The following is a 21089-nucleotide window of genomic DNA, read 5'->3' as shown; positions in this document are numbered from 1 at the left end:
TCCACTGGCAACCAAAAGCATTGCCTAGCGAGTGCCGCCTTAAAAATCCCAATGCGCAGATTCCCTGACCCTGCACATTCTCTTCGGTGGCGAAATTATCCAACCAAGGCTGTCCCCACTGCTGAGAGAGACCATGGCCCACCTCCGAGTGAAGATGCCATTTGTGATCCATCATGCACCTGCGGCTGAGTTCCTCTGCCCTGGCGTTCAGATATGCCCTGATGTTCCAGCCATGTCCAGAGGCGGAGGGCCTCCTGACATAGGGTCCACGACCCCATCCCGCCTTGTTTGTTACAGTACCACATGGCGGTGGTATTGTCCGTGAACACCTGCACTACTCTTCCCCAGACAGAGGGAAGGAATGCTTTGAGTGCAAGACTAATTGGCCGAAGCTCCAGAAGGTTGATGTGGAGCCCGGACTCCGTCGGAGACCCGAGGCCTCGGATCTCCGCCTTCCCTATGTGGCCACCCCAACCCAGAAGTGATGCATTGGTCACCACTGTGAACTCTGGTTGGGGAAGAGAGAGGTCTGCCATTGACCCAATCCTAGTTTGTCGAGGGGCTGAGCCTTGCATTCACACTGTGTTAAGTTGACATGAGCTTATTAGAAGTTTAAACGCCATTTTTCCTTTCTGCTGCCTTCTGCACACGGCACACATTATAATACATGTTTAGAGTTTAGCAGAGTGTTTTGCTTCACATGAGAATAACATGTATTTCTGTACTAGCAGCCTTGCTTGGTAAGCTTAGTCTGAACAGTGAGTGCCGAGGTCTTCAAGGTTATTTCAACACAGTGGTTGTTGTTCGGACTGATCAGCGCACGTTGTAGACATAACATATATGCAGCTGTGGCCACCTCTGATTTTGGTGTGTTTAATAATGCACTGCGTAGGCATGCTCAGACACACTTGGAGAACATTTGTATGCTGAGAGCTTGTGCAGAATTTGATGTGATCCATTTCTGCTAATACCAGAGGTTTGGGGCCGCCCGCCTATGTAATCCCAAAGAGACCTTCTGTAGATATAAAATAACCTACTGGCAATGGAAGTTGCAATATGGTTATATTTTAAACCTGTTTCCATTTAGCATTATAACATGCTTTCTCCCTTTGTATTTTATGGAATAGTAACTATGCTGATAATCTTGTTGCTTATAATATGTCTGCTTGTATTATCTAAGATACTGCGCATGAGAACACGGCATTAAAAATAAATATTTCAAACTTGCACGTGTCTTCATTTACTCCCCGTTTTAGACTGGTTTGTTAGTATAACAAAAGAGTGTTCATGTGTTCCACATTGCCTAAGGTAATCTAAGTTCCATGTTCTGAGTTGTCTAATCATTAGTGTTATGGAAGAGCCAATGAGACACTGATGCTAGTCTGGTAGGGGATTTTGGGTACTAAGGTGAGTTTTGGCACACCCTAATTCACGGAGGTCCTGAGTCTCTATGCGCAGTTCTGAGTAGGAGCAGAATCCCTGCTACAAGTTCGTTAGCCACCACTGCAATTGGAGTGAAGTGCCCTCCGAGAACTGGAAGCAATCGGACAGGTTCCCCTGATGTTGTGCCCACTGGAACTTCAGGTCCCACTGCAGAGCCCGCATATGAGGGTCATCATCGTGACCGAAACCTGGGATGGGGGCTGAAAGATCGGAATCACAGCCCGAAAATCCCGGACTCGCTGTTCGGGAGGATAAACCCGAAACTGCGTAGTGCCCAGAACCGCTCTGATGAAGAGGAGCGTCTGAGAGGGAGTCAGGTGTGACTTCGGCACGTTGATGGAGAACCCCAGCGATTGCAGGAGGTCGGCTGTAGCCTGGAGGTGGGAGACGACGGCCTGGGGCGAGCCCACCTTCAACAGCCAGTCATCGAGATATTGGAAGACTGGAACCCCTGATCTGAGCAGATGAGCTGCAACCACCACCATCACTTTCGTGAACACCCAAGGGGCGCAGGTAAGGCCAAAGGGGAGCACGGTAAACATGGCCTACCATGAACCGCAGGTTAACGTTGGTGGGCCGGCAGGACGGGGATGTGAAAGTAAGTGTCCTCCAAGACCAACGCTATCATCCAGTCTCCAGGGTCGAGGGCAGACAGGACCTGAGCGGGCGTCAACATTGTGAACTTCTCCTTCCGGAGGAAGCGGTTGACGTTCCTGAGAGCCAAGCTAGGACGCAGGCCTTTGTCCTTCTTGGGCACCAGAAAGTAGTGGGAATAGCAACCATAACCTACTTCCGGGACAGGAACGCACTTGATGGCTCCCTTGGCCAAGAGTGCTGAAACTTCCTGTTGGAGAAGAGCCAGATGATCCTCCTTCAGGCGATGGTACTGAGGTGGCATGGATGAAGGGGTAGTCTCGAAGAAGAGGGTGTAGCCCCTTCGGACTATTTGCAAAACCCACCTGGCAGACGAGATGGTGAGCCAGTTGGGGAGGTGATGGCGAATCCTGCCACCCACTGACGTTTCGTGCCCTGAAAGCTCGGACTAGGAGGGTTTGAAGGCTGATATAGAGGGAGCTGTGGTGGACTGGCCCGCCCGTGGGCCCCAGAAGCACAACACTGATTCTCACGTCCCCAGAGGTGTAGAGGCTGAACAGCTTGCGCTGGCCTGTGGCTCTGGGCGGGACATGGCAGGGCACCCCTTCCGTAGCCACAAATGGGGCGTAAGGCAGACTGCACAGGGTGGGTGGTGGAGAGGCCCAAGGACCTGGCCGTAGCTCGAGAGTCCTTAAAGCGCTTTAGCGCGTTGTCTGCCTTGTCGCCGAATAGGCGACGCCCATCAAAGGGCATGTCCATAAGAGGGGATTGGACATCCCCTGAAAAAATTGTCTACCTCAACCAGGCATAGTGTTGAAGGGCTACCAACGTGGAAATCTTCCTGCCTAGTGAGTCAGCAGTATCCAGCCCACAGCGAACAGTAAACTTTGCTGCATCTCTCCCTTCGTCAACTGCCCAAGAGAGTACAGCCCGGGCCGCCTCTGGGCACTGAGGCAGCACTTGTGCAACCGTGTCGCACACGGAATGGGTGTAACGGCCCAACAGACATGCTGTGTTTACCGACCACAGTCCCAAGCTGGAGGAAGAAAACATCTTCTTCCCAAGATGGTTCATGTAGGACTTGGCCCTTTTTGGCTAAAGTTCCCTAAACTTTTTGCTTTCCCCTAGACCTTTTTTCTGACATGGTGTTGCCAACTTAGATGCTTTTGACACTTTGCCACTGCTAAACAGTGCCAAAGTGCAAGTGCTCGTTGTATAAAGTGTAATGGTAATTGGTTGTCCATGATTGGTATGTTTGCCTTACTAGTAAAGTCCCTAGTAAAGTGCACTATGTGGTGCCTAGCTTACCGAGAAAGGACAGCATGAATTGTGGTCTGCTTAACGTAAGATCGCTTCCTAAGCACTCCACAGAGATACAGTTAATGTTAGAGTCACACAACCTAGATGTCTTATTTATGACAGAGACATGGACTACGGTAGGACTAGAGCTAGAACTGGAATCGGCCTGTTCAGTGGGATACAAGGCCTTTCACAAGCCAAGATCCAGGGGTCGGGGAGGTGGAATTGGAATAATTTTTAAAGAAATATTGAATATCTCTCCATTAGATATTGATGAAATCACCTGCGCAGAAATATTGAGCTTTTCTGTTAAAGATCAGACAGGACATTCACTTACGGGTATGATTTGCTATATGCTATAGGCCACCGGGGGCATTTAATGTACAACAACGGCAAGAACTGATTGATGTAATCAATAACATGGCCCTTACCCACACCAGGCTACTAGTCTTGGGAGACTTCAATTTGTGGGCTAATGGTAGAATGGACGCAGCATTTAATAACCTTATTCAGTCCAGTGCAAACATGAGCCTAACACAATGGGTAACAGACCCAATGCATACCGAAGGTCATATCTATGATATTTGCGGAGGAAGGGTTTATTACGATGGGGGAAGCTCTGCCGGTGAGATGGTCGGACCACCATCTAGCCTATTTTAGTATGCCAATCTTAAGTAAAACAAGGCCTTTGAATAAGCAAGAAAAGACCTTCCGTGGCAGGGACTGGAAAGGATTACTAAGAAAGGCAAATACTGGCCCTTTATTTCAGACAGGGACCCTGTTTAACCCGGAGAAACAGGTAACAGACAATTATACAGCTCTCTGTGAGTTCCTAACCAGGAAGATTGACCAGCTTGCCCCGGTAAAAGATATCAGGAAAAGAGGTAGTCCCTCAGCCCCATGGTATACAGAGAATTTAAGGAGTCTTAAGTTAACTTGTAAAACCGCAGAAAGACAGTGGAGTAAGAACTATGCGGAAAAGAACAGAGCAAGCTGGAGGATCACTTTAATAAAATATAAAAAAGAAATACTTTGCCTGCACCATACTTGAATCATCTATTAAATCAAAGGACGTATTTAGGATAGTTAGAGACATGACCCACCTTGACTGTGTTAAAAGTGAAATTAAACCCACTCAGGAGTTATGTGATGGGCTGGCTCTCTTTTTCAAAGAAAAAAATAGGAAGATTGTAGATGGCCTGAAAGATGTGACTCCATCTGGTGCTCCAGAGCAGGAAAAGGGAGAGACCAGTGAGAACAATCTTAAATGGTATAGTGTTTCTAACTTGGCTGTAACTAAGGGTGTCATGGATGGTTTCATGATACCATCGGAAGAGGAGTTTGCCCGAGTATCCCTGGGAATTTCTTTCGGGTCACCTTTGGATCCTATCCCCCACAAGATAGTGATGGAACTCAAATTAGAGCTCTTCCCTATCCTATATCAGCTATGCTGCCAATCCCTTAACAGCGGAGAGGTGCCACTCAGCTGGAAGCAGGCCATTATTATGTCGCTATTGAAAAAACCTACACAAGATCCAAGCTGCCACAAGAACTACAGGCCTATTTCCCTCTTACCCTACCCGGTTAAGATTCTGGAATGTCTGGTTAGTAGGGCGCTGTCCCTCTTTCTGGAGACAAACAACAAACTGGAAGAGGAGCAACTTGGGTTCAGACCTGGTCATGGAACAGAGACAGTCTATTGTGTCATAATTTTTTATTGGAGTCTTGGTGACCGTCTTAGACAATCTTGGAATGCGGACGGAGGGGCCAATCGGCAACTTTAATACTGCTAGACCTGTCCGCCGTATTCGACACGGTCAACCATGGTATACTTCTCTCGAGGCTGGAAAGCCAAGGGGTGACAGGAGGGGTATTGAATTGGATGCCCTCTTACCTTTCCGATAGATGGCAAGTCGTAGCGCTCCCTCCGTATCAATCAGAGTTTGTAAAAAACGAACATGGGGTACCCCAGGGGTCCTCAATAAGCCCTATCTTGCTTAACACATATATGCCACCACTGCTTGAGATTATAAAAACGCATAACATCAGCGTGGTTAACTACGCTGATGACATTCAGCTCATGGTGTATACAGGCATGAACTGGTGGGAGGCTGTTATACTCTCATCCGAGGACTCTGGAAAGTGCTACGATTGCTGCCAGTCCAGGTTAAAACCATAGTAGTCAGGAGTATTATACTAAGCCGCCTGGATTATTGTAATGCCTTGCTCTTGGAGTCTCCAGGATATCTGATTGCCAGACTCCAGAGTATCCAGGCGGCAGCAGCAAAGCTGGCTCTGTCTCGAGCACGCCACTCCTCGACGACGCAAGCATTGGCGGAACTGCACTGGCTCCGAGTTACTCAAAGGATTTTGTTTAAATCTTTATGCATAGTGTTCAAAGCACTTCATGGACAGGGACCAAAACTGCTTCAAGATAGGTTCAAATGGGGTTCAAATGGCATGAACCTATACGTAACCTCCGTTCATCCACTGCCAGCCTGGTCAGGATTCCCAGGATAAAGAGAGTAACCCTGGGGGAAGAGCCTTTGGCGTGGCAGCTGCCCGCCTATGGAACTACCTTCCTCTGGAAATATGGGGCACACAGGACTTAATGCATTTCCGTAAGAGAATTAAGACATGGCTCTTTCCCAAAGCTTGATCCCTGACTCAGTCACATGATTCTCGCATTAGCTGCATCTTTTTCTTTCCTCTGTCCAGCTTTTCTCTCTTTTTTGTCTCAGCGCCAGGATGCCCGTAGGGTTGCAGCGCACTATACAAATGCCAAAAATAAAATAAATGTGTGCCAGGGCTGGTAATGCAAATGTTACTAGTGGGCCTGCAGCACTAATTGTGCCACCCACACAAGTGGCCCTAAAAAGGGAACTCAGAGCTGCCATTGCAGTGCCTGCGTGCAGTTTCTAAACTGCCATGGTGTTCTGACTGGTGCACCCACTTACCAGACATTACCCTTCCCTTTCTATGCACATCAGACACCCCTATGGTAGGTCCAGGGTAGCCCATGGGCAGGGTGCAGTGCATGTCAAAGGTAGGACATATACCAAGTTGTATAACTTGATATTAGGGTTACAGGAGAATGTTTAAGAAGTGCTCATTAATATTGCTAGAAGTTACAAAGGCTGGCTGGCCTAACAACCGGCCAGGAGAAATAGTACACAAACTCATATGTTGGATTTATATTGTATGGTCTTATCGTATATCTTTTTATATTAAATTTATACTTGTTTTTATAAAACTTGTGTGGAGTCTAATTGTGGTGTCATCATTGGGTTGCTGTGAGCGTGGTTGCAAATACTTTACACATTTTCTTTGAAGATAAGCCTGGCTGCTCGTGCCAAGGTAACAAGGGGGTGAGCGGGAGTTTTTCAGAGGGTGATCTTCCTTTCCCTGACATGGAACCGCAGGTCCCGATTTTGCCTAAGGTCCCTACCTCACCCACCCAGGGATCCTGGGTCTAACAGTCCAGCTTTTTGAATTCCCTATCCAGTGGAGCGGTAGGGAATGCGCCCATGGAGGTGGATGATTGTGTTGGAATTTGGCAGCAATTAGGTTAAGCATTAGCAGAAGACATCCTGTATTTAGAGACTATCTTGTCCGTTATATGGAATCCATTTTGTATTTCTGTCAGCCATTTTGTTTGCCATGTGCTACCATGTGCTCTGTCCTACCTTCCTGTTAACTGCTCTTGAAATCTGCCTAGAGGCGAGATATATTTAGCCTTTTCTGCTTCGCCCATGCTCAGTTGAGCTTGCAGCTGTCCCCAGTCTGTAACTGTCAGGATGTGTCCACTAGAATGAGCAAACTGTTAGCTCCTCCCATTTGTTGCCTGTACACTTTCTGTATGACCTTATATGTACCTACAACCTGCATTTGAGCCCCTGTGTGGGTATAAAAGGACCAAGCTCCTTCCATTCAGTGTACCACTTCATACATTACCGAAGGGTGCTGTGTGAATGTAGTTCCACCTCATGAGGTTTAATAAACTCTGTCTTTTCTATTCCAGTTTCTGTGCCAACTTCTTCCTATTGGTCAGAGGACTCTGAGCAGAGAAGGGAGAACCCCGAGCACTGGTAGGCTTTGCTGAGGCTCACCACCACAATTGGACCACCAAGCTCTTAGGGGTTGGGTGTTGGGAGAGGAAAGTAGGGTTGCCCGGGGCCGGTCAGGGACGTCTGGCAATCATCCTCTCCACAGGAGCTCCTGTGTTGGGCCTGGACCAGGTTCCCAAAAGGATGTCCGTGAGGGCTTCATTAAACAGCAGCAGGGGCTCCGAAGAGCTCGCTGCCGGTTGAAGCACCTCTGTCAGGAGGTGTTAGACTTGGCACCATTGGTGGGAGTCTCACGTCCACTTTTTGCTGGTCTAAATGCTTTGGGCACTTTGCCACTGCTGTTCTGTACCAAAGTGCAAGTGCTCCCTATTGTAAATTGTTGTGTGGATTAGTGATTCCATGATTGGTTATTTGATTAATTTATCAGTCCCTAGTACAGTGCACCATGTGTGCCCAGGGCCTGTAAATCAAATGCTGCTGGTGGGCTTGCAGCACTGATTGTGCCACCCACAGATGCATCTTGTAAAATGTGGCTCAGGCCTGCCTTTGCAGAGCCTGTGCGCAGTCTGTCACTGCCATGTCGACTTGGCAAGTGCACACACTTGCCAGTCCCTAAACCTTCCCTTTTCTGCATGTTAGTCACCCCTAAAGTACCCCTGTGGGCAGGGTGCATTGTATGTGAAAGGTAGGACATGCCCTGGTGTGTTTGGCATGTCCTGATAGTGAAAGTCTGCCAATTTCATTTTTCACTATTGCAAGGCTATCTGTTCCCATATGCCAGAATGGGCAGTTTGATTATAACATCTTATAGACATAAGTGACCCAGGGAACAAGGTAGGAAAATAAAGTTTAGTATGCCTGAACTCAGAATGTTAAATTGCATATTTTAGTGTGGGTCATTTTAACATTCTTTTAGAAAGTAGGCATTTTCTTGCCTAACTATACTGTGTGCTTCTGCTAGGTTTGTGTATTGCATGTCTGGCTTATGAGTGACAGGGCTGCGGCTCCAGCAGTCTGATGAGTCAAGGCTGGGCTGAATGGGACCTGGGTTGCATTTAGAGTAGGGGGAGGAGATTTCCTTTCACCTGCCTGGGCCATGTCTGCTTTCAACAATGCTGTCTCCACCTCCTGCCAGGAAGCTGCACCAGAGAGGGCAGAACTGGTTTTGGCTGGGTACAGACACTCCGTCTCCAGAGACAAAGGATTTGTGTGTATAAAAAGGGGGACCCAGACCCTAGAACTTTAGATCACTTCTGGGAAATCAAAAAGGAACCTTTGCCAAGGAGAAGAAACCGGAGAAGCTGAAGGAGGTTTACTGACCCTGTGTTGTTTGCTGTTTGCTTTTTCATCTTGCGGAAGAGCTCCAAGGGCTTGAAATTGAGCTTGCCTCTTGTCTGAAGTCTCAGGGACACAAAGACTCCACCACCAGCTCCCCTGAATTTCCTTGCTGTGAATTCTAACCAACAGACAGGTGCCTGCTGCTGCTCAGGACTTCTAGAGATTGTTTGTAGCAGGGAGCTGGAAGCGCGACGAAACGTCAAAGAAGCGTGTCGCATCCGCACCAAAACCCAACACATCGCCGAGCTGTAATGGTGAAGCGATCATTAGTGTCAGTAGTATAGAATGATAGTTTTCATCACCATTCATTTTTTGACAGGTGGGAAAGCCCCGGAAGTGGCGTAGGAGCCGGATATCCCGCCCCGGATGTCCCTCCCCTGGAAATCCCTCCCCCGGAAGCCCCTGGCAGGAAGTCTGGGGCCGGAAGGCCCTGGCCGGAAGCCCCCGGCCGGATTTCCTGGGGGTGGAAGGCCAGGTCCGGAAGTCCAGGGCCTGAGGACACCCCCCAGAGGGACCGTAGTGAAAGCGGGGACAGGTGTAGGCAGTGAGTGTCCTTCACATGTGAATTAATGGCTGTGTGTAAGGGCTGTAGTAGAGGGCTGATATGAGGTGGCTAGGGTTAGCACCAAGGCCGCCAGTAGGGCCTACAGGGGTGTTTAGGGCAGTGGGGTGGCTGAGCAGAGACTTACCTGTGTGCGCCATGTTTGTTGGGGCAGCAGGGACATGCCTGGGCAAGCATGGGCATGTCTGGGCATGTCCACTGACTAGTAGAGGCTGCAGGCGGATGTTGTTTGAGCGGCGTCGTGGTCCATCTGCGGAATGGGAGCCCTAGAGTGTTGCAGGGTGTTTTTGGGGCAACAGGCCAGCCCCCAGAAGGCGTGCCTGTGGCCTTTGGAGTTGCTGAGTGGTGGGCTGATGCGTGGTGGCGTGCCATAGGCATCAGGGGTCAGGAAAGCCCTGGGTCCTAAAAGAGGAGGGTGGTAATTTTGCCGCCTAATTTTAAAAAGTCTCTGGTCGAAAATGACAGCATTTATGAAAATAAAAATGAAAATTAAAATGAAGATTAAATGCAAAGTCCATAGGGTGACGTAGAAGGACACACCCATTATGAGCTAACATTGTATATAAGGAGGCCCTTAATGCCCAGGGTTATACCATTCGGCAAGCGAGACCCTGAGTATCATGAAGCGGTACAACTACATAGCCTTGAGGGATCCCCGGCAACAAGGGGTGAACCCTGCTGACAAATATTTTCGGCACTTGAGCCCTCCGGTAATAGATGAGCAGACGCTGCAAGAGGCCCCTAAAGAGGAGAGTGGCCAAGTTTCAGGTTATCATGAGGACCTGTGTCGGCGGATGGCCTCACTGAGCCTTGAGGAGCGACCGCCGCTAATATCACCTATTAAGGTGTCATCAAGCGCCAGTCAGGCCGCAAGTCAAGAGGAAAACTTTGAAAATAGGGTCACAGAAATGGAAGCTTCGGGAGAAACTATAATCTCACCTCAGTACCAGATGTATGAAGATATGAGATCTCTGGAGGAGGAATCAAGGCCACGTGCCACCGGTGGTCAGCATGATGTTGAAATTAGCGACGATCAGGAGCGACCAAGAGGGTGAGACCAGGGGTTATTTTAGGAGTGTATTCCCCCTATCCTGATTAGAAACAAGGGTCCCTACTTGGACAAAGGTTCAAAATATTGCCAACGAGAGACCCCCTTTCTAACAGGAGGTTAGTCCTGACTGCCACCGTAGGTAGCTCGAGGAGGAGAGCCTCGTCGCCCTATGCAACACCACTGCGTACGATGTTTCTTCCTCCCTAGCCACGGTAGGAGACAACTTGCCAAGGTCTGGTGAGGTATCAAGACCACTGGCTTCCCCCAGTTCCTCTCTCCAATCCGGTTCATAACTTAACTGGTCGGTTAAAGGGTCCCCAGATCCCTCCCAGTCCTCCTCGCCCTCCTCTGGCTGTCAATCTGGTCTCAAAGAGCAAGGGTAGAACAGGGGCACAAAAGTATCCATTGGCACCGGTTCCAGCATCGGTTGACGCCGGACTGGCTCTGTGTCTACCTCGAGATGGAGGCTGGGGTAGACGTCGGCTGGGGACACAGCCGACGTCAGCTGCTGACGTGGCGGCGGTGGAATCAGCGCCGGGGGAGGTGTAACAAGGTCGACCGGCGCCGATCTGGATCCAGGCCTGGATCCAAGGGGACCCTGCGGTGCAGAGGCCGAAGCCACCTAAGGCCCAGGGCCCCCAGTCGAATCCACTGGACCCGAAGGCAAACCGGCGGAGTCGGGCGGCCCAAAGATGGCATGCATCGCTTCATAAAACACTGACAAAGCTGGGCAGGGGTCGCTCCAGGTCCTGGGAAGGGGGAAACTCTGAGCTGACCCTTCGGGCTCAGCACGCGGAGCCGCGGGAGAGGCACCACCTGCATACCTCGTCTCGTCAGCTGACAGACGGGAGAAGTCTAAGAGCGACGATGCTTCTTCAACTTCTTCTTGTGCTTCAATTTACCTGACCCCGAGTGCGAAAACTTGGACAAAGCATGGTGGTGGCTCCGCGACCGGGCCCTCGACCTCCTATGTGACTGGGACCTCGAACGGCACAGAGCCAGCTGCCGTGCCTCAAGAAGTTTTTGGGATCGCTCCCCCAAAGACTTCAGAGTCATGGTCCGGCAGTCAGAGTACGACTTCGGGTCGTGGCCACGCTCAGTCGGCTACAGGAACCACAAGTCTTGAAGCCGGGCATCCCTCGTGCACCAGGAGTTGATGGACTAAAAAAACGATGTTGAGAAGAAAAGGTCAGTCGAAAAGTGACTGGGGGTACCGCTCTCTCCAGATCTGCGCTTGCTGGCGTGAAAAAGAAAGAACTGACATCAGCGTGCGAGGGTGGCATCTGTGTAGCTACCGCAACCTCATCCCGGCGACCACGACGCCAATGACGAACGCGGAGTTGACAGACACCACCTTCCGAAGCGCAGGGGTACTGCTGACGAAAAACTTTCCGGATTCAGTCTGACGCCTGGGGGTAATTCTAAGGTAAGGAATCTATCACTGTTTCTTTCAGATAGGACAAGCAATATGTGGAAAACCCAGGTTACACAGGCCCCTTTGAAAGACTGGGACTGGGGGGCAGTGAGATTTAGGCTGAGTAGCTTCCAGTCACCGTAAATGCTGCTGATGGATAGCTCAATTCAATTTAAGAAGAAACAAAACTGCTTTCTGCATTGCTGGAGGCTGGAGATCTGAAATATGATCTCTACTGACATCATTATTCCCTTTGAACAGGTGTAGGCTAATTTTGGGCTGTGGGGCAGAAGATATCCTCCGGTATAATACTGGATCCTTCCACCACAGACTTAGGCTGAGTAGCTTCCAGTCACCGTAAATGCTACGCTACGCTTCGCAAGATCTTCCGATGGATCCCAACCGAAACCAGGAAGACGGTCACCCAGGCCCTCGTCACCAGCCAATTGGACTACGGAAACACCCTCTACGCCGGAACCACAGCCAAGCTACAGAAAAGACTCCAACGCATCCAGAACGCCTCCGCCCGACTCATCCTGGACATCCCCCGACGCAGCCACATCTCCGGCCACCTGAGGTACCTGCACTGGCTCCCCGTCAACAAGAGGATCACGTTCAGGCTCCTCACCCATGTACACAAGTCTCTCCACGACCTGGGACCCAAGTACCTCAACGACCGCCTGACCTTCTACACGCCCATCCGCCAGCTACAGTATACTAGCCTCGCCCTCGCCGCCGTACCACGCATCCGAAGAGCAACCGCCGGAGGCAGATCCTTCTTCTACCTGGCGGCCAAGACATGGAACTCCCTCCCCATCCACCTTCGGCTGACCCAGGACCACCTCGCCTTCAGGAGACAACTCAAGACCTGGCTGTTCGAGCAGTAGCGGACCCCCTCCCCTAAGCGCCTTGAGACGCTTCCGGGTGAGTAGCGCGCTATACAAATGCTATGATTGATTGATTGATATTCTGTAACACAATACATAACCATCAGTGTCTAACCTGGACAATCTTTGGCCTCTGGAGAAAGATTTCAGCAGGAAAATCTTGCATGATAACATCCTGTAAAAGCTCACACGTGTTCCAGATTAGACGATGGTTATTACTTCTTATGGAGCTAAAAGGCAAAAAAAACAGACATGAGATAAAAGAGTCCTCCACAGTCAATTAATATTCTGCTCTGGCAAGAAACCAGCTGAATGCAGTGGGAAACGTGCCCTACAGGGAAAATAAAGTTACTTACCTATCTCAACAAGTCTCCGGTACTGTAATAGTCTGTATATTCCTATACTAGTTTCACGCTTAATATCACTTCTGAAGAATCACAAAACGCATAAAGATACCATTTCAGTGTCTTGGGTTCCTTGAGAAAAGGTGCTGAGCACTTCAGCACAATGTTCAACAAATGTACATAGCAGATGGACCCCCACCTTCATATCCCTAACAAGCACATGGACACCTAACAAGTTGGCTTTCATTCTGGATATTCAAAAAACTTAGCATGTTTGCAAGCCTTGAAGAAGGCACTACTGGACAGAAGTATGGCAGGGGTAACCTTTCCTCTAGTTCGGCTTCAGGAAAAGCTGGCACATGTTCTTTCTTCAAACAGACGATATTGTATGCACCCCATCAAACAACTATGGGTCCTCTACAATGACGCCATTTTATCTGCAGGAGGTGGCTAAGTCGTAAAATGCGAAAAATAAATGAGAACCGAATTGCACATTGGCTTTTCAATACAATTTGTGCTGATGAAGTGTGATGAATTTTGGAAGGCACAGTGCACCACATTCCGCACAATATCAAAGGTATGCAAAAGGAAAGATGCGAAACAAAACCTGACCATGCTACCAAGAATCATTAGAAAAACAACTTCAGTCATGTGTGATGGTATCAATGAAAATTTCCTCTCACTCGGTTATGGGCCCTGAACATTTTTTTAACATGAAATGTTTGAGTTTGTTGAACTTACAAAGGCTATGCTGCGGGGTAAATAAACTTTTAACGTGCAGTATTTCAACCACATTTCACCAACGTTATAGCCATGTTTGCTTTGTCATGGTTTTTGCAAAACTTTACTGTTTGGGAAGCTGCTAGGATCTCACAATGTAAAATATAACACTGACTGAAGGCAAAAATGCTTTCGGTCTCAATATGGCTCACATTATCATAGTACTCCCTGGCAGTGAAGTGACTACTTTCTGTGTGGAAGTTCTCCTTGTGTAAGGGCATCATGCTGTAGCTCATAGTGAAGTCAGCCTATGCTATATACATATCTGTAGTAAACACAAGAGGCCCTGGCTAAGACAGACCGAAAAAAGCCAATTGATCTGGCCCAGACTGCTAGCTCCTTGACTGAGGTTAAACCAGGGGAAGGGCAGCGGAAGAGAAGGGTAGCAGAAGAGGAGGGAACAGAAGGGAAAAGAAAGGCAAGTCAAGGCAGCCTGGCTAACTACAGAACACTTTCAAATGGACACAGTCTGTTCTACTGTGAAATAGCAGTAGTCAGATAAAAGTCTCTCCAAAAGCAGTTAACAACCCCATTGGAAGAAAATAACTGAAAAGGCTGGAATGTGCCTTGATTAAATCAAGTGTCCTGCTATCACATCAGGCTCTAAACACAAAAGCAACACTAAAGTAATTATAAAGTTAAAACAAAAACACTGGCATTAAAGGGACTACCTTGTGTGCGGATGTGCTCACTGTGAGAGAGCAAAATGAAGTCACTCAAAGTAAAATTAACCAGTAGCTTCAGTAGGCTGACCCAATGCCCCATGATCTATGCTGGCGTGCGTGGAAGCAAAATGTGAATGGCACAACAACAGACCAACGGATGAAGGGAACTGGCTGAACCCCTTAAAGTAAGTATATTATAAATATAATATTAGTAAAATTAAAAGATCTTGCATAGCATCAGACTTAAAAATACTTGCAAGGTCTGGAAGATCAGACTGTTCAATGTCATGGCAGGTCGCCTCCTAGAGCAAGAATATATAAAAATACAAAAATACAAAATACAAAAATAAAAATTGATGAACGCAGAAGAGACGGAGACAGTGAGAGACCTTGCATCCTGTGTGGCATATGATTTAAAAAAAAAACAGGAAGCGGTATGTCTAAAATCAATAACTCCTGCTCCTTGTTTTCTTTCAGCAAAATATATTCCATATGTGCATACTAGACTGACTTCTATTTAAGGGGACTTACCACTTCTAAAGCTTACAGTTAGTGTTCCTGGACAGAAGATATTTTAAAAAGTGGCACAGTAAGAATGGAACACCTGATATTGGAGATATATATATATATATATATACATATACATATATATATATATACACATACACACACATCCATCCATCCAGTTGCATTTTCTAAATTCACATTACTCCATGGAAAGTTGCCTGCCAAAGCCAATCAGTATAATAAGAGACATTTCAAATAAACGAAGGGCACATCATGTTGAAACTTGGTCTTCCACTTTAACATTAATGCGTATAATTCAAAACAACGAAAAGCATGTCCTGAGGTACAATATTTTTCATTTTGTTCAAGATATACTTCATGAAGAAAATATCTCCCCTTGGCTTTAAAGTGAAAGAGGTCTGAAATAGTTATATCTTTTGAGTATGTAGACCAATAAAGTATATTTCACCTCTAATTGTCAATCTGTGCATTATGCTGTTTTGACATTTCACTGCCCCCTTAAAATGAAAGAAAATATTCTGCTCTGCTCCTCTCCGTCTGTGCCCGCAGCTGCCAAGTCCCTTGCTGCAGACACGGAGCGGCAAACACAAAGGCCAGCACAAGAGTCACAGGTGGGCACTCCTCAGCAGAATTGTCTCGTACATTGTTTAGCCCTCAAGTGGTGCCTATAACTACGAGTAGAAAACCTTCTTATTGACTTATGGTTTTATATATCGCCAGAAAGAGAAGCTCCAATTCAATTAGCATTTAAAAAGAAGCACCACATCAGCCACAGCAGAAAGGTGAGTGGGTTCAAAGGAGGAGATGGCGAGGGTCAGAGATGGGTGTGCTTCTGAGCTTTGTAAACATGTGAATAGAGGGGGGTATATTTATATTTATTCATGGGATGTGGTTGTGGCCACCCCTGGCTTATGAAGTACAAATCTCTGGCTTGTGGTATTTAGGACAAACATGATAAACAAAGGGCCTAGCTGCCATCTGCCTATGATATTGTATTGTAATTGCAATTGCATTTACATAGTGCTTACTAACCTTGATGGGGTGTTGAAACGCTTTTTCGGCGAGTAGCACGCTACTCCAGAACCCATAAAGGATTAGTGGTGAATTCGTATAAGAAAATATGTAAGTAATTTGAGTGGTGGATATGTTAGTCAGTCAGTTATTTGGATTGAGAACGATAGTGGAGGGATAGAAGAGGGGAAAAAAGGTTTGCATTTATATAGCGCTTGCTACTCCTGATGGGGTGATGAAGTGCTATATTGGTGAGTAGTGCGCTACTCCGGAACCCATAAAGGATTAGAGATTAATTAGTATAGTGAGATAATGAAAGTAATATGAGTGGTGGATATGTTAGTTATTTGGATAGAGAAAGATGGAAAAAGGTTTGCATTTATATAGTGCTTGCTACCCTTGATGGAATGTTGAAGCACTTTCTTGGGGAGTAGTATGCTACTCCGGAACCCGTAAAGGATTAGTGGTGAATTAGAACAGTGAGATATGAAAGTAATTTGAGTGGTGGATTTGTTAGTCAGTTATTTGGATAGAGAAGGATAGTGGAGGGATAGAAGAGGGGAACGGGTTTGCATTTATATACCGCTTGCTACACCTAATAGGGTGTTAAGGTGCTTTTTCGGTTAGTAGCACGCTACTCTGGAACCCATAAAGTCATCAGTGATGTCATTTGAGATGTTATCAGTGATGTCACTGACCATGTAATGAATGATGTAATATGTGACATCATCAGCACTGCATTGCAGGTGCGCGAGTTATAGTTAGCAGAACTAACTATAACGGAGGAATTTCTATGGTTTTGTACAAGTGAAATGTCCAGCTAACTAGAACACCCCTGAAACCTATGGTTTTTTCAGTGAATTTCTAAGGTTTTTTAAATGCTAATTTCTAACTATAACGTCTCTGAAATCTATGGTTTTTTCAGTGAATTTCAAAGGTTTTTTAAATGCAAATTTTTAAGTGTATTAGTAGTTATACCTATTTTTTTGTACTGATTTTCTAGTTTTTTCAACTATTTACAAATATTGTATTAATTAAATAACAATATATATTTTTCTGAAAATTGCAAAAAAAAGATTTTTTTTAAAATTCAAACTGAAATATTGTTTAATCTTTTTGTTTTATGTTTGTATTTTAATATATTTATATTATTTTCTTTTTTTTCCAAATCATTTTAGGAGTCACGCACCCAAAGCGTACACATCACGGTGGGTGCATGGATTCTAGCCACCATTTTAGAAAAGTTGTGAAGGATCCACGTACGGTGTGCAATGGCTGTGTGTTTTTCATTTACATCATATACATTTAATATTATGTGATGTGCGCGATTGGTATGCGACCAGTCCGCGACACCTTCTCCCGCGCATTCGCGACACATGCGCATTATGGTACGCGATGCTTGCACGGTGGCAGGTCCCGCGTGACGTCATATACGTGCTAGGGCGTGCTGGGTGTGTGACACCAGCAAAAAAAATGATGTTCTAAAATGATATGCATGTGTCTTTAATATACATATTAGTGCAAGAGATTATCTAAGATGTTCATAAAAATAATATATTTGTATTTATAATAAACTTATATTATTTTTAAATATATTTTAGCGAAGTCGCGTCTGGTACGTGCTTCGTGAGCACGGATCCCATGTGACCTCAAAAAAAAAAAGATTTCATTGGTTCATACCATTTCCCACTGTAATTATTGAAGGACATCACCCATTTTATTCATTCTTGTTGGAGCATCTTTAAAGAGACATCTCTTTTCCTACAAGAACCCTTTTTGCTTGTTTTTTTTGGTGTTTTTCAAAAAATATCCTACAAAATGGCATCTGGACAGCAGGAGCAGCAGGAGAAGTATCTTCTGAAGAAGAATTCTTGCAGGAGGCACCACATCCACAGAGGCCAGAATCTGTTGTGTGGAAATTCTTCACTTTTCAACCTGGAGAGAAGAAAGTGAATGCGAGAAAGGTGACGTGCAAAATTTGTGACCGAGTCCTGTCACGAGGCAGTGAAACAAATACTCTTGTGGCACAGCTTCTATGTACAAGCATCTCCAGACCACACGTCCCTCTATCTTGCTCGGGAGGAAATGAGGCCAGCTGCTTTAAACCTCTCACCTGCTGTGGCAAGTACATCTGGAGCGCCCTCAGGAACACCTGCAGTGGACATTAGGCCAAAATTCGCCTATCTCAAGCAACACTGCATGAAGTGTAAGAAACTTATATGCTTCGTGAGCAGTCGGTGATTGCAGTTTGTGCTGCCAACGCAACCATCGTAGTTAACTTTTTTTTTTTTTTGGGAATCATAAGTAATTCCAAAAGTTTCATGTTTTATTCGTTCTTTTTTTTGTTCATGTTTTGAAAAAACACCCAAAAAAATACAAAATTGTTCCAAAAAAAAACTGCAAAAAAAAAAAAGAAGAAAAAGTTCTTATCAGAACTACCTTATCTGGTTAAAGATAGAACTATAATTGCACGGTAATGTGTGAATGTTTGGTTGAATATATGTATACAGCATGATTGACTGAAAGAATGTATTAGTAGTGTATGGTGAACTTATAGGTGAAGATTTATGAGGAAGTACTGCAGCTTGACACTGCAAGCTCTTTCGCTGCACTGCACTGTGGCACTTCCGAAGCCAGGGATGTGACATGTGTACATGAATATGTTGCAACTCTGTGCTTCCCTCTGCACTGCTGCACAAACTGCAGCCATGCGGTGACACAGGCACCCTTGCAGCATGGTGCAAGGAGGTCTGTGTCGTGCAGAGATTGTTTTTGTGAAGGAAGGGACACCTTCCTGCACAAAAACAAATCAGTAAAGGCATTTTCCTCTTTCAATGTATGCTGTGGAATGCAGCATGCATTGAACGAGGAAAAAATGAGGAGAAATTAAAACAATTCTCCTCGTAGCGCCTTGCTACACCAACTCTAGGATGGCGCAGCATTCACACACATCTCCAGATTAACGGTTTCTCATAAATCTGGAGATTTAACTTGTTCCTTGGGTGTTGCGTGGGAACACCCACAGCAACACCTATGGAACGCCCCTTCAAAACAAAGTTGTGTACGAAGGGGTTATATTTACAAGGAGAGGAAAAACCATGCAGGGTGGCTTTTCCTCTCCTTGTAAATATGAAGGAGTGCCTGGCACCATCACTACGTTACAAAAAGTGACATCCTGGTGGCGCAGGGTGCTGGTAATTCTGCCCCATAAGTGCTTAGGTATTGGCAGACTGGTACAATAAGGACAAAGTGCTGGATGGGTGATTGAATAATTGCATGAGACTGACAGGAGGTAGCCTACGCTGCATGGGTACTACTTCAGTATTTAATGGAGTGGACCAATAGTATGCATCTGCTTAGAGACTTGTAGGGATTATGCACCAAATATTTTATGTGTACTTGTGTTGGTGCCTAGGTCATTTTATAAGAATACAACTAATAAACCGGAATGATGACAGTGCTGCAAACATAGTGAACACTTAATTTATAAGTGCTTACCTATTGGTGGAGTGATAGGATAAGTAGACAGTGATAGATAAGTGATTAAAGAAGTGCATGGGACAGACTGGACGATTCCTACACTGCATGAGTACCAACTGGGTATTTAGAAGAGTGTATCAATAGTATGTAGCTAGTTAGAGGTCTGCTTGGATAGTGCACAAAATATTATACTTGTACTTGTGTTAGTAGCTAGGCAATTCCATAAGTTCATGACAGGTAACTAGAATAATTGCAGTATTACAAACAGAGTGTATAGTGAATTTATAAGTGCTTAGGTATTGGTGGAGTGATAGGATACGTAGATAGTGCTGGATGGGTGAATGGAGAAGTGCATAAGACAGACAGAAGGATTCCTAGCCTGCATAGGTACTAACTGGGTATTTAGAAGGGCGTATCAATAGTATGTGGCTGGTTAGAGGTCTGCATGCATAGTGCACAGAATATGATAGCTGTACTAGTATTGTTGTGTCTGTGGTTTCGAGAATGGTAGTCTGTATTTTAGGGTGTGAGGAGGTGCATCAGATGATCACGTGGATGATGTCATCAGTGATGTCACTGACCATGTCATGAGTGAAGAAATATGTGACGTCATCAGCAGTGCATTGCGGGGGCGCAAGTTACAGTTAGCACAACTAACTATAACGGCCGAATTTCTCGTTTTGCACGAGTGAAATGTCCAACTAACTATGACGTCCATGAAACCTGTGGTTTTTTCAGTGAATTTCTGAGGTTTTTTAAATGCTAATTTCTAAATATAATGTCCCTGAAACTTGTGTTTTTTTCAGTGAATTTTATACATATGTATTTAATTTCCTCTCACTCTTACAAGGAAGGAATCAGCACTCAAGTTGTAGTTTGGAAGTGTTTAATCTGCAAAGGACGTTATCCACGCATTTCGGCTCGTCCGAACCTTGATAACGATACAAGATGTCATTGTAGCATCCTTATTTAAATGTACAAACACCTAAAGTTGCCAACATTAACAAAGGACTAAAACTTACTTTAATCCAAAAAGCTGGAGACCATATTAGCCTGGTCATGATATGAAAATTCAGGAATTGATACAATAAAGAAAAAAAAACAAGTGTTAATATGCACACAATCTCATTTCAGCCTATCTTGCCCCGTGATCGCCATACCTGTATGTTCGTCAACGTGACTTATTCTTAATAAACATACTTAGTATTGCAAACATCAACAAACAATGGACTACACATTACTTTAAAGTGAAATGCTATCGGCCATATTAATCTGGGCATGTTGCGCATTATAATGGTTCTTACACGAAAGAAAATAAAAAAAAGGGATGTTAATTTACACACACTATCCCTAAATGAAGTTCTAGCGGTTATAGTTCTATTCCATTCATAGCTCATTTGAGATGTCATGAGTGATGTAACTGACTATGTCATGAATGATGTAATGTCAGAGGTCATTAGCAGTACATTGCGGAGGCGTAAGTTATAGTTAGCTCAGGTAACTAGAACTGCTAAATTTCACTGGTTGTGTATGAGTGAAATCTGAGTCTAACTATACCGTCCCTGTAATCTTTGTTTTTTTCAGCAAATTTCTCGTTTTTTTTAATGTTAAGTAAGATGCATATCA

The 21089-nt window shown here is 45.7% G+C and overlaps 1 protein-coding gene across 1 annotated transcript in view; it reads right to left on the bottom strand.

Moving 5' to 3' along the window:
• The window catches only part of RTTN (rotatin), a 1129552-nt gene that overhangs the window by 999951 nt on the left and 108512 nt on the right, over positions 1 to 21089 (bottom strand). Inside the window, exon 7 of the mRNA XM_086965450.1 lies at positions 12771 to 12885. Coding sequence (XP_086821576.1) covers positions 12771 to 12885 — 115 coding nt within the window. The remainder of the gene's footprint in view (positions 1 to 12770; positions 12886 to 21089) is intronic.

This window comes from Lissotriton vulgaris, chromosome 4_1 (genome assembly GCF_964263255.1).
Source record: "Lissotriton vulgaris chromosome 4_1, aLisVul1.2, whole genome shotgun sequence".
NCBI classification, from domain to species: Eukaryota; Metazoa; Chordata; class Amphibia; order Caudata; family Salamandridae; genus Lissotriton; species Lissotriton vulgaris.
This window is presented reverse-complemented; position numbering and strand designations above follow the sequence as displayed.